Below are 14533 nucleotides of genomic sequence, written 5' to 3' on the forward strand. Positions count from 1 at the left end.
AGCTTATCACAAGTGATTTGTAAACCCCCTCAGCATGGTCAAGGAAAAAGTTGCTGTAGAAATTGAACTGTTGCAATCAGAATTCCAGGGTGGGAGGTTAAAGCATGTGGTTTGGGCAGCCAAATTTAAAATAAAAGCTTTAGTTAATACCAAATCAGATCCAAAATTTGTCAGACGCCAACACTGTTAGCAGAAGGTGAAAGTGTGTCATTTTTCACACAAAAAAGCCACATTTTGCGGCAAATGTTCTTAAAACTATAACTGAATCCTGAAACAACACTCAAAATGCCTCTGTTCAACTGCTATTCTTCACCCTTTGTTTTAAGGCGGAGGCAGATGACAGAATTCCACCCCGATCTAGAGTAACAGATATGTCTAATTTGTGAGCCACAGCTGTTCAACTGGGACAGTTAACTGCAATTTCTGCTGATAGCAACACTGACTCGTTTCTGTCCCATCCCTAAACAAGAATTTCTTGAGCTGACTGGGATAACACTTTGGCTATGTCAACTCCATACAGTACTCTGAGACTTTTCTGTTTCAATCAGCTGATTCGAAGAATTCAGATCCACTGCGATCTGATCATGATTTCCCCACTTTAGTAGCCCAGCTGCTGATTGATAAATGAATGGAAAGGCACACGCTGTAGGGAAAAATTAAAGGAGGGAATAAAGTGAAAGTGGAATAAAAGGCCAGAAAAAGAGGGCAGAAAGAGAAAAAAATAGGATTAATTCACTAATTTTGTATTTGCATTGTTTTTTTGATTGAATATTTCAAAATCATGATCTTGTAGGAGTTTAAATTACAGTACAAAATGTTCCCTTTCTCATTTTTACAAACATCTTGATCAATACAAGAAAGAGCTCTCATAAAAATGTTACTTTTAGCTCAAGTTCTGTACTACCAAATGATTACTCTTTAGCTTTCTTAAAAAGGTACTTATAAAAGGCAACAAATAACAATTTTAAGGGGTATTCATTATGAATATTCTCTATTCCATTTTAAAATTCTAACATTTGTTGCTGTTTCTAAATAGTTTATAGCAAAAGCCAACCGACAGGGAATATCATTTAGTGGGATTTTGAGGAGAATAAGCACAACAAGTCCTTGGAAATCAGCACCAAATTAATACCACAATCCAATAGAATTTTGAAACGTCTTGTCCTACCATAACACCCCTGAAGCTGTCAATTCTGTACCAAGATTAAAGGTCAACTTTGGGCATATCCGATGAAACTTGCAAGGCCCACTACCTTTTGGGTGGATATCACAACTGATGTTTTCCCAAGTCAATTACCAACAAAACAAACTGCTGAACTTTGAGTGAGTATTACTAATGCCGCCATTCCCCCTAACTCAGAATCACCAAAGTGAATTGCATTATTCTGCCAATCACTGTCCCCAAAGACAGGAATTGGCTCTGCATCCTCTTAGCTCACGGTCATGTGACACTGAAGTTATCAGAAGAAAATGGAAAGTAATACTACACCAAATTTGTACAAGCAATAAATTTGTGATTTAATTCCATTTGGAGGCTTTGCCTTGAGGTACCAATTCCAAGGATTGCTGACCGCATCTAGTTATTGCCTGGCAATACAGATGGAATTACAGAATTCAGCAGTCACAAAGTCTCCATCGTTGAAAAGTGGTAAATTTCCAATCTTAGCCAGTTCACCAGCGAAAAGGCACTCTGTGCAAAACATGAGGCAGTTCCTGCATTCTCAGAAGAAACTGGAAAGACAAGCATAACCCCACTTACAAGTTCTGTTGATTTACTGTGCGTCATATACAGGGACCTAAACAGAAAGGAATGAATAGTAACTCCTACAGGCAATGAATGGCGCTGACTGTTCTTTCATGAACAGAATCACAGTCAAACCTGCTCCTTTCTTCAGCTAGTGCCCATTTTCAGTGTAGACACCAACTAGAAGCAGGAGATCTGGCTGATTCCTTTCTAGGTAATAACTATAAACCATTTAGCAGCTAAGACACTCTTGACTTAATACAAACTTGGCACTAACTGGAAACTGCACAGCGGTGCATTTGGTTCTCTGGCTTTCTGCCTTTAATACAAAGCAATTGGGTGTGGTTTTTCTTGGGAGGATCTCAATCAGCAGAAGAGGACAGCAGTAACTCTTACATACATGCAACTTCAGGTTCTAAGTTAAAGTTAAAAATGATCAGTGCAGCATCCTCATTGTCAAAAATTGTATGTCCATTCTCCGAAAACCATCCATCACTCTCAGTTGCGTTATGTGAATTCTAATATAAGTAGCATTGCATCAAAGTGGTAAAGGAAATGTTGACCTGAGAAAGAACAAAACATGAAATTTATACTTATAGCAATTCTAGTGACTGGCACTCATATTTCATACTAATAATGAGCTGCAAACTCAAATTCAAACCATGTTTGAGAAATTTTGCACTGGAATATCAGTTTTGCACTCCTCAGAATTAACAGAAGGGAACATCAAAATTTCTAATTGAAACATGCTAAGATTGGTATTCTGGTCATAGAGATCAAGACTGTTTCGAGTCAAGACAAGCCGTCTTGTCAAAATGGCAAGATGTAACAGGTATAGAAAATTAATAATGCAACTAACAGTGTGCCAAGTTACCACCCATGCAGAGGAACCAATGTGTTTCCTCCCCTTAGCACAGAACAGCAGAAAAGATGCAATGTTGTATCTCCAGTCTGCTACTAGGCCTCTACCAATCCTGCTTTGACATCGGTAACCATGAGGGCACACCTTGGGGTCATAACCCTCCACCCATTCTTACAGTCCCATGTGGGAGTAAGCTAACATTGTAGGCTACAACTTGAACCAAAACAGTTGCTGGAAATGCACAGCAGGTCTGGCAGCATCTGTGAAGGAATAAACAGAGTTAACATTTCGGATCCAGTCACCCTTCCTCAGAATTTATGGTGGCTAGGAAAACGTCAGGTTATATGCAGGGAAAAAAGGGACGGCGGGGTTGGGGTAAGGAGTAAACAATAGGACAGATTCTAAAGAAAGAACAGTAGTTGGCCAAACAAAGAGTTGATAATGATCAGATTGGGAGGGTGAATAGTTGTTAATGGGGACTTAGTGACTAACAATAGGTGGTGTGTAATGGCAGGCTATGTGGTAATTAGGCCTGGTGTGTGGGGTAGGGGGTTGGGACAGGGGAGAGTTTAGGCTCTAAGATTATTGAATTTAGTACTGAGTCCCAAGGGCTGCAGGGTCCCCAAGTGGAAAATAAGGTGTTGTTCTTCCAGCTTGATTTGAGCTTTGCTGGAAGACTGCAGCAAGCCAGGGACAGGAGATGTTGGCCAGGAAACTGGGTGATGAGTTGAAGTTGCAGGCAACAGGTAGTTCAGGGTCTTTGTGAGCAGAACATGGATGTTCTGCGAAGCACTCACCCAGTCTACGCTTTGTTTCCCCGAGGTAGGGGAGACCACATTGTCAGCAGTGAATACAGTAGAGTAGATTCTGCAAAGTGAAGGTGAAGTGTTACAACTCGAACCGCTCATCTGAAGCCAAGGGAACTCAGCACGCTGAGGATCACAGTGAGATAGCAAATCCCTTGATCTTAAACATGAATTCTAATTTTAATGCTTGCATGAAGTCAAACAAATAATTTTGACCAGGGTCAGAGATTGAATCTGTTGGGAGTCATTTAAGAGACTGCTGGACATGTATATTGTCACAGAAATTTGAGGGTGCATACATGAGGATCAATGGTCGGCACAACATTGTGGGCTGAAGGGCCTGTTCTGTGCTGTACTGTTCTATGTTCTATGAGTAGTAATTCAAACGGAAATCTGCAAGTTTGCACTCCAAACCTCAAGCAACAATCTCAGAAGGCAAAATGTTCGTCAAATATGCCCTATTTGAAAAAGCTGTGAAACATTTCCTTCCAAAAAATTAAGTTTTAAATTTTCACCTTTGCACTTCTTCACATAAACAGCTGATTGAATTATCGGCACGATATACATATTGTTCAAATGGGAAAAGGCTTGGGTAACAATCTTGTCCTAAAAAGGACATATCCCACCACTTACAGAACCACCACCACCTAACACCTAGCCTAGAAGCACTCATCCCCTCCTGGGTGTTAAGGTTCACCGCTTGGTACAAATAGTTACTCTTCACTTGGAAAAGTATTGTGTTAACAAGAGGATACACAAGAGATTTACTTGTTACCTGGACTGGTGAGTTTGAGGTACAAGGCAAGATCAGATTAGTGGGGCTGTTTTCTTTGGAAAAGAGGAGAATGAGAGACGACCTAATAGTTATGTGTAAAATTGAGTCGTCTAGATGGACTTGGTAAGAAGGTGTTTGGTTCAGGGCCCATGGGGGCAGGAATGCAAGGTAAGAGATAGAGGGAACTGAAAGGCAAATGTCTCACCTTGAGAGAGTGTTCGGAGTCTCTGCCTGAAAGGTTGTAGACAAAGGAAAACAGGATTAGGTTGGATGGCGTCAGAGATAATGGGAACTGCAGATGCTGGAGAATTCCAAGATAATAGAATGTGAGGCTGGATGAACACAGCAGGCCAAGCAGCATCTCAGGAGCACAAAAGCTTTTGTGGTCCTGAGATGCTGCTTGGCCTGCTGTGTTCATCCAGCCTCACATTTTATTATCTTAGGTTGGATGGCTTCTTGTTTCCCAAGGGTTCACAATAGGCCAAATGACCTTCTATCAAACTACAACTGCAAATACAACTGGGATGGATTTGTTCTTCCCTTGGACAAATGTACCTGGCTGTTTTGAAGGCTTGTTTCTGTTACTTTAATTAACCTCAGCTCATAAAAAGGAAAGCCTTCAAGGGGGTTGGAGATACAAAAAGCCTCCTCAACTGTAGATAACAAGGTGTAGAGATGGATGAACACAGCAAGCCAAGCAGCATTAGAGGAGCAGGAAAGCTGACATTTCGTGCCTAGACCCTTATCGCCCAAAACGTCAGCTTTCCTGCTCCTCTGATGCTGCTTGGCTTGCTGTGTTCATCCAGCTCCACACTTGTTATCTCAGATTCTCCAGCTCTACAGTTCCTACTACCTCCTCGACTGTAGATTGGTAATTAAAATGAATCGTTCAGGAAGTACCTATGTATCAGAATAGGTTGAAGGTCAGGTGTGAGACCATCTCATTATGACTGAACAACCCAAGACACTGTATTTTGGACCTTCAATCACAGAAACCACTTTTAATGTGAGACATTGAGAACCTGAATTGTTTCTGCTTAAAAAAGAAATTGCCAATAATGCAGCACTCCTTCGGTAGCACACAGGAGTACTGTTAGTGTCAGGTTAGGATGAACCAAAGAAACAGCAGCAAGAATGACCATATAGCCCCTTAAACTTATTCATTCAATCAATACAATTATTGTTGACCTTCTCAATTCCACTTTCCTTCCCTAACCCCATCTCCCTCAATACCCCAGAATGAGCAGAAAACAAAATCAAAATTTCTAATACCAGACAAACTAGATCTTATAGTAACTTTGTTATACCTCAGATCAGTGGAAAAGCCTGTATACTCACCTCCTTCACTACACCTCGATGTCTTTGCTCTTCTTGATGAGTTTATGAGTTTCCAATTCCTGGCCTTTCTTTCCTTTTGCTGGGTTTTCCTCCTCGATCTGACAAACAACATGTGTTCACAGAACTGAATTTCAGAGGGATTTCAGACAAATTTTTTAAAAATGTGGGCACTTCTTTTAAGGGAGATAATGATCAAATCTGAAGCAATGCTGTCACCTTCTCAAGCAAAGAGGTTCTGTGCAACTAATAGAGAAAGGATGTTGCCAAATTGTTTACATGGAAATGCATCTTTAAATTGAAATGATTTTTTTTGACACCACACTGAACTCCCCTGCACAGCCATGCTGATGTTGGAGTATATATCATTGGACAGTTAATATATGATCAGCAGCATTGTACATTGTGAAAGTCAGCCCAAGAACGTGAAAGTGAAACAACAAAAAAAGGTGCTATACTCCTACAGATATTCCACAGTATTTTGCAATAACAGAAGAACTTTCAGCCCACTGTGCCTGTACCAGGTCTTTGACAGACGGCAAGTGAGAAAAGGAAAAATGAATGGTTTAGTGGGGTCAAAAAATGTCATCAATTCAGGGTCTTCATTACAGTCAGGAATGTGAATAACAATACTTCTGTACACCTGAGATCAACCTATTGTTAGACAGTCTGTGTATTATCAATAGAATAAAAAAAGTGACTTCACACACACACACACACACACACACCCCCACACATATGCCAGAACTTAAAACTCACACAAACTCTATACAGCTAGTTACATGCAAATGAGCAACCATATAATTCTAGCATACACATCCACCTCGTGCAAACACATTCACATACTGGAGTGTGCAGAGACATACTGACCCAATCTAGCATATCATTCTGTCCACAAGGCCCTATCCCTCGAAGAATCATCGATACTACAAGACAGCGGATAGACAGTATTGCTTCAACTGTAGACATCAACATTGATGGAATCCATAAAGCCAGTGTAGTATCCTGGAATCAAAAAGGATCGTCATCACATGAGCAAAACATTGTCAATTTCAGTTTGGAATCATGTGACCAAATTCCAACTGGGCTAAATTAGACGTCTTCAAACAGATTGGTCTCTGGATTGAAAACAAATAGGAATAAGTTATGGGAATAAGAATGGCAGGTGCACAGGAAGCTGCTGCTGGACGACATTTCAATTCATTCAAAAATAACAGGAAAATAAGATGATGTAAAATAATACAAGGTTATCTACAAATGCAGCAGTCAGGTAGGGAAGGGAAAATAAACAGAGATCAGTGTGTTTGACAATAAAGTGAGAAGTAAATAATTTCTTTTACACAGTGGGTTTTGACAAAAGAAAAGGGTGGCTTGGCCAATGCAATAACAAACTGCAAAAAGAAATTGGATGAATAGTTCAAACAATAAAATTTAAGGGAAAGAGATGGGGTAGAGAAACCAATTGGAGAGCTCTTTCAAAGAGACAGCACAGAAATGATGGGCTGAATGTGATCCTTTTGCACTGTCTGATTCTATGGTTTCTGTTTCAGACTGTTCACAGTCATTTTGTAAAACCCCTGGCTAAACTACAAACAAGAACACCCAGGATCTGATGTAGTGAGGTGTGCTTGCAAAATAGATTTGCTCATTATTCATTACCTTCTTGGTATTTCCCAGATGCACAAATATTCTTTTTGGTCTGTTTAAGGTTACTTTTGTTTATCAGACTTCACGCTATGAATTCAGATCACTTTGTACTAACAGCAGCAATTCTTAAGCAGATTTTACATTGCAAGCACTCAATGCTGTTTTTAATGATGGATTTGTGTTGACAAGGCTGACATTATCATTGCTGTAAAATTGAAAGCAGCTATAATGTCACTCTTAAGCTACCCTCAAATTATTTAAATGCCATGTGAGGGCAGTCTGTTCAGACTATCCAAATTTCATTCAGCCTGCAGCAACAGTCAAGTAATATCTCCAAATTCACTAAGGTTGATAAAAAGAAAGTGGGTTGTGAAAAATATAAAAACACCATTTTAAATAAATGCTGCAGTCAGCCCAAGGACACACCTCTGCCTGTCACAGGTTTAACAAACAGTGGAGAGGCAAATACAGATTTTATTTACTTTAGGACTCGCTGTCTGCTCCTGATGGTCATAGGGTGGCAAAAAAAGCCTAGGGCATCAGTTTGTTGCACAGATTACAGTGCAACAGAATGCTCCTTTCCATGTAAATAAATTTAGAAATTCAGCACTCAACTATCCTTTGCCAAGCAATTACCGTTTGCTTGATTTGACTGCTGTAGGACTCAAGTAAACATGTTTTATCATAGATAACAAAGTGTGAAGCTGGATGAACACAATACGCCAAGCAGCATTTCAGGAGCACAAAAGCTGACGTTTCGGGCCTAGACCCTTCATCAGAGAGGGGGATGGGGAGAGGGTTCTGGAATAAAATAGGGAGAGTGGGGGAGGCGGATTACAAGAGTGTTGCAGTGGGAGAGAGATTCCCTGAGGTTGGTCTGGAGGGAGGAGGGTAACTTCTTCAGGTTAGTCACGGGCCAACCTCAGAGAATCTCTCTCCCACTGCAACTCTCTTGTAATCCGCCTCCCCCTCTCTCCCTATTTATTCCAGAACCCTCTCCCCAACCCCTCTCTGATGAAGGGTCTAGGCCCAAAACGTCAGCTTTTGTGCTCCTGAGATGCTGCTTGGCCTGCTGTGTTCATCCAGCTTCACACTTTGTTATCTATGTTTTATCATACACTTGTGACCATTGTACTATGGTATGAAGCAAACGGATCCGACTCAATGGAAGATATTTTAATTAAAGGAGAAATGAATTCTCACCCATTGGTATAGTCACTATGCTGGGCATTTAGCTGACCAGCAACTTGTTCGTTATTTCTGACAGACCATTCTCACCACAACAAACAATAAAAATAATACGTCACGTGGAGTCAATTAAACAGGCGATGTGCGAGTTGCTAACTGAAGACCTCTAATTTAAATGCACCAGAGACAGACAGACTTGGGAATGGTTGTATTAAACAGGTTTGTTGACTTCGTGACTGTCAATGGCTCCAGTCCTCTAATAGGGAATTCGAAATATTTACCATTCTGAGTGAAAAAAATTTGTCCTCATCTCAGTCCTAAGTAGTCTGCCCTTATTCTACCCCACAATCCCCTCAGCTCTGGACCCTACCTCCCCCTTACGTCCGCAGCTACGGGAATCATAACTGACTCAATCAAACCCTGTAACAATTTTTATGTTTCAACAAGGTCACTTCTCATTATTCTAAACTAAGAACCTAAGTCCAGTCTCTTCAATCTCTCAAAAGCTCTCGCCTCGTTCTATTGCAACTTAAAATCCACAAGGATGAAGTTGATGCTCTGTATTAGAGCCAGTCTGGGGGACAGAATTGCAATTCCTATTTTCCTGTCTTCAAAAGATGCTGAAATGCCTGAATACTTACATAAATACGCGTGGTATCAAATGGGCACTCATTCATTATTGCTGCCCTGTTGGAGATAGCTGGCACCATTGTAGAGTTGCAGCCAGAAATCAGGTTCCTTCCACCAAGTGATACTGTCAGCACAATGGCAAGCATCAGTCCAACTGAACAGGCCAATGATGTCAAAGTATTTAGTAGAGAGATTGACATCAATCCCCAGTGCTGCAGAAATAAAATTGAAGAGTCAGTGATTTAAAAAAAACAGAAAACAGAGACCACCACGCCATCGGACACCTCCATCAGCTAGGTGGAGTGAATCATTTACCAGTTCTTGTGACAGTAGCAAACTTACAAGCAGCACAAATTCCATAATCCTCACTAGGCCATTGAGTACATAGTTTAATTCTCCAGGTTTGAGACAATACTGGCAAATGGTGGGCAACAAAGTCCTAACCTTTTTGTAGAAGTCTAAATTTTGTTTATAGTTAGCACTGAAGAGAAATCTGCAGTCTAAATTCCAAGTGCCCACATTTAAACACGATTTTCACATTTATTCCAACAGAACAGCAGTTGGATTTAGGTCATCAAAGCAGCAATTGCAACATCAAAAATTTGACAAGGTTACACACAACACTTTGCAGAATAGATTGTAGAATAGAATAAAATAGTATTTTATTATCACATATGTTCTACAAAAAAAAAGTGAAAAGGGTTTAGGTTGTCATACTACGGCACCTACATTAATAACAATAGACACAGTTATGCAAAGATTTTTTTAAAATGAAGACTAAGTCCATGTTAGTTCAGTTGACGGCTCCTGGAATTAGGAAAAGATCATATCATTTCAGAAAGTGATGAATTACTGGCCAACATCTTAGAATGGCTAGAAGATTAGTTGGCTAATATATACATACTCTGTATCCTACCAGTCATTTTCAGATTGGTAGGATGTGATGCATGGGTTTGTGCTGGGCCTGCAACAGTTTACAGATCATATCAATGACTTAGATGAGCGGTTGGGCAGACATGATAGCCATCTCTGAAACAAAGATAGTTAGGAAACTAAATTGTGAAGAAGATGTAACAAGGATACAAAATAACATAGATGAGTCAAATGAGTGGGCTAAAATCTGACAAATGGAATATAATGTGGGAAACCATGAAGTTGTTCACTTTGGGAGAGAGAATAAAAGAGCAGAATATAATTTAAATGGAGGATAATTGCAGAATTTTGAGGTGCAAGTGCATGAGTTGCAGTTGAGATGTTAATGTGATAGCATCCCATTGATTTCTATACTTCTATAAATTAAAGTCTTGTATCTGCATTTGATTTCTATACTTCTTTAAATTAAAGTCTTGTATCTGCATTTGATTTCTATACTTCTATAAATTAAAGTCTTGTATCTGCATTTGATTTCGATACTTCTATAAATTAAAGTCTTGTATCTGCATTTGATTTCTATACTTCTATAAATTAAAGTCTTGTATCTGCATTTGATTTCTATACTTCTATAAATTAAAGTCTTGTATCTGCATTTGATTTCTATACTTCTTTAAATTAAAGTCTTGTATCTGCATTTGATTTCGATACTTCTATAAATTAAAGTCTTGTATCTGCATTTGATTTCTATACTTCTATAAATTAAAGTCTTGTATCTGCATTTGATTTCTATACTTCTATAAATTAAAGTCTTGTATCTGCATTTGATTTCTATACTTCTTTAAATTAAAGTCTTTTATCTACCTACACATCGGTATGCAGGCACTGCCCTGAAGCTTCCTGCCCAGCTCGGAATTCAGTGTAAAGCTTTTGTAACTCCTTATCTTCTCATAAATCGGTGTGCAGGCACTGTCTTAAGCTTCCTGACTGAATAAAATTAGAATTAAACTGTTTCAAATAGGGTTAGGTGGGGAACATTTGTAAAGGTGTGAAACCTCTAAAGCATGTAACTTCTGACGCTGACAAAGGGGCCAGGGCACTGACTTTGTTTTAGCCAGACAGACCGGCAACTTGAAATCACAATCTGTCCCGATAACAACTTGAAATCGCCTCCTGCCATGAGCAGCCACTTCACTAGCAATCGATACTATATCCTGGTCTTTTATGTTCTTGATGTAATACTTGTTTGGTATCCTGTCTTTGTCTGTTGTAGTAATTGTTTCATGGATCATGTCTTTTTTAAATTGTGAAATTGTTTTATGTATCATGTCTTTTGTAAAGTATAAAAAGTGGGGACTGTCCGCTGCTCAGGGAGAATTACTTGCGAGACTCTGCACTCTGTGCCAGGTTGAGTACAGTGATTCTCCACAGCTTGTACTTGCTTAGTAATAAAAGGATTTGTGTTTTTCTAACTGGTCAGTGTCTTGTTATTGCATCAAGTCCGTGAGGGTCTCTGAAAACGAACTTGACAAAGTGATTCACAAGACTAATGGAATACTATCCATCATTACAAGAAGAATTGAACATAAAAGCAGAGATGTCACATTTCAGGCATATAGGATGCTGGGGAGACCACAGCTTCCTTGTGTACCTTCTTTGATCTCCTTATTTAAGAAAGGTGAAGTGCTTCATTTTGGAAAGGCAAGTTAGGGCAGGATTTAGACACTTAAAGGTAAAGTTCTGGGCAATGTTGCTGAACAAAGAGACCCTGGGGTGCAGTTGGATGTGGAAAAGATGTTTACTCTTCACAGGGTTTTAAAGTTGAGTGTCACTCTTTTAGGACCAAGATGAGGGGCAGTTCTGTCTCTCAAAAGGATTATACAACTCTGGGACTCTCTGGCATTGAATATTTTTTAGGCATTGGTAGATATAATAATCAAAGGTTTTGAGTCAGTGAGAATGTGGAATTTGGAATAGCAACAGGTCAACAATGATCTTATTGAATAGTGGAGCAGGCTTGAAGCATGATATGGTCCATTTCTGCTCCTAATCTGTATGACTGTATGTAAGAATGTTCCTCTAACTGGATCAGGTAGGGATTCTGTGTTAGAAGCATGTAGAACTAGCCAATTAAGAGTGCCTTACAATAGAGTATTGTGGTTGTATTTATAAATGGACTGGAACAGTTCAAGAAGGCAGTTTAACACAATCTTCAAGGGCAACTAGGATGGGCAGTAAATGCTGGCTCAGCCAGTGTGCCCACATTCTGTTGGTGAATATATAAAAGAAAGATGATGGGAGTGTGGTGATTAAAAAGGCATTAGAAATGAAAGAAAAGAATGTGCTGTTTGTTTTCTAGGCTTTACAATCTCCAAGGATTAATTCTGACCCTGCTAAAGGAAATTAAGCTAGTTATTTGGTGAACATCAGATAAATAACTAAGGGTTACCATATTCCTGACATTTACAAATGTTATGAAGTGGAGGTCGCCCCCCCCCCCCGCCCCCACCACCCCGGCTACTCTGTTAAGTAAAACCAAAACACCCAGTCGCCTCATCTGTTGAAGGAAGTGTGAAAAATGGTATAACCTCCCAATGGTGTAAAGGAAATGTTAAATGAAACAAATTCCTGACAGTCACTCTATAATCAACAAGTAACAATTCATCTGTGAACAAATTAGCAGAATTACTAACAAACCAAACAATTCCCCCTTAACTATGAACTATTCCAGAATAAAACAAAATTCTAATGTTATGCTTTCCAACAGATACAAGTCCCACTTATATAAGCCAAATTAACAAGGAAAAAACCTTTAAATTTAGTGTCTTGAAATTACAGCCAGCATACGTCTTCTGGAATGCTCTGTGCCCTCTCAACTGATGCTCAGTCAGGAACGCCTCTCTCCATCGATGTTTTGTATCAGGAATATTAGCTAAGAGTACCGCTATACCTTTAGTTAGATGATGGTTATTCTGAGAGAGCCAGTGATTTTATTTTTGAAGCTGATAGATTGTTAACAACCTAATAGATGGCAGTTGTTCTCAGACGAATTACTTCTGATGACCTATTAATTTCTTACAATAGGATTAGTCCTAGGTTATCAAAACAACCAGATATAAATTTAATTCGTTTTGAATTTCTAATTGCCTGGTTTAAATTCATTGGCTGATTTTTAAACAGGTTGCCTTAATAACTAAACAAACTACTGTCTGGGTTTTTAACCACGCCAGGACAGCTGTCCCATACCTTCCAACCAGGGAAGATTGACTGAGCTCGGACTTTTCTCGGAGGAGGAGGAGGAGGAAGAGGAGGATCATCATCGAGGTGTACAAGGCAATGAGAGGCATGGATAGAGTCGATAGCCAGAGACTTTTCCCTAGGGCAGGACTGACTGCCACGAGGGGTCATAGTTTTAAGGTGTTAGGAGGAAGGTATAGAGGAGACGTCAGAGGGAGGTTCTTCACCCAGAGAGTTGTGAGCGCATGGAATAGTTTGCCAGTGGCAGTCGTGGAAGCAGAGTCATTGGTGACATTTAAGCGACCGCTGGACATGCACATGGACAGCAGTGAATTGAGGGGAATGTAGGTTAGGTTATTTTATTTTTGGATTAGGAGTATTCCACGGCACAACATCATGGGCCGAAGGGTCTGTACTGTGCTGTACTTTTCTATGTCTATGAACATGATAGAAGCAAATGCACTGCCAGAAGAGATTGTATTCCAGGCACTTAGTATCCTCTGTGCAAAAGATTTGCCTCTTGCATCTCCTTCAAACTTGTTCTGTTTTACCTTAAACCTGTGACCCCTAGTCATTGGCGTTACGAACGTGGGAAAAAGATTCTGACTATCCCTTCTATCCATGTCTCTTAATTTTGTAAACCTCCGTCAAGTCACCCCTCAGCCTCTGATGCTCAAGTGAAAATAAAGCGAGTTTGTTTAATGTCTCCCATAGCAAATACCCTCTAAACCAGGTAGAAACCCGGTAAATTTTTTCTGTACTCTCTCTAAGGCTTTCGCATCCTTTTGTTAGTGTGGCGAACAGAGCTGTATGCAATATTTCAAATGTGGTCCAACTAAATGTGGCTATAACGTGACTTGCCAGTTTGTATACATTATGCCCCAACCAATGAAGGCAAGTACGCCACATGCTGCTTCATACCTTATACACTTGTGTTATCACATTCAGCGGACAGTCGACCTGTACGCCTAGATCCCTCTGTCTGTTAATGGTTCTGCCGTTTACTGTACACTTATTTCCTGGATTACATAGAACATAGAGCATTACAGCACAGTACAGGCCCTTCGGCCCTCGATGTTGTGCCGACCTGTCATACCGACCTCAAGCCTATCTAACCTACACTATTCCATGTACGTCCATTTGCTTATCCAATGACGACTTAAATGTACCTAAAGTTGGCGAATCTACTACCGTTTCAGGCAAAGCGTTCCATTCCTTTACTACTCTCTGAGTAAAGAAACCACCTCTGACACCTGTCCTATATCTTTCATCCCGCAATTTTACGCTATGCCCCCTCATGCTCGCCATCACCATCCTAAGAAAAGGGCTCTCCCTATCCACCCTATCTAACCCTCTGATTATTTTATATGTTTCAATTAAGTCACCTCTCAACCTTCTTCTCTCTAATGAAAATTAAACCTCTCAAAAGGCACTAGCTC

General features: G+C 39.9%; 1 protein-coding gene across 1 annotated transcript in view; it reads right to left on the reverse strand.

The window, feature by feature from the left end:
• Positions 1 to 1493: 1493 nt before the first annotated feature.
• Positions 1494 to 14533, reverse strand: part of LOC125455168 (keratinocyte-associated protein 3) — a 34067-nt gene continuing 21027 nt past the window's right edge. The window contains exons 4-7 of the mRNA XM_048536867.2: positions 8999 to 9199; positions 6393 to 6527; positions 5526 to 5623; positions 1494 to 2307 (exon numbers count right to left, since the gene is read on the reverse strand). Coding sequence (XP_048392824.1) covers positions 5534 to 5623; positions 6393 to 6527; positions 8999 to 9199 — 426 coding nt within the window. The 3' untranslated portion in view covers positions 1494 to 2307; positions 5526 to 5533. The remainder of the gene's footprint in view (positions 2308 to 5525; positions 5624 to 6392; positions 6528 to 8998; positions 9200 to 14533) is intronic.

This window comes from Stegostoma tigrinum, chromosome 9, assembly GCF_030684315.1.
Source record: "Stegostoma tigrinum isolate sSteTig4 chromosome 9, sSteTig4.hap1, whole genome shotgun sequence".
Lineage (NCBI taxonomy): Eukaryota > Metazoa > Chordata > Chondrichthyes > Orectolobiformes > Stegostomatidae > Stegostoma > Stegostoma tigrinum.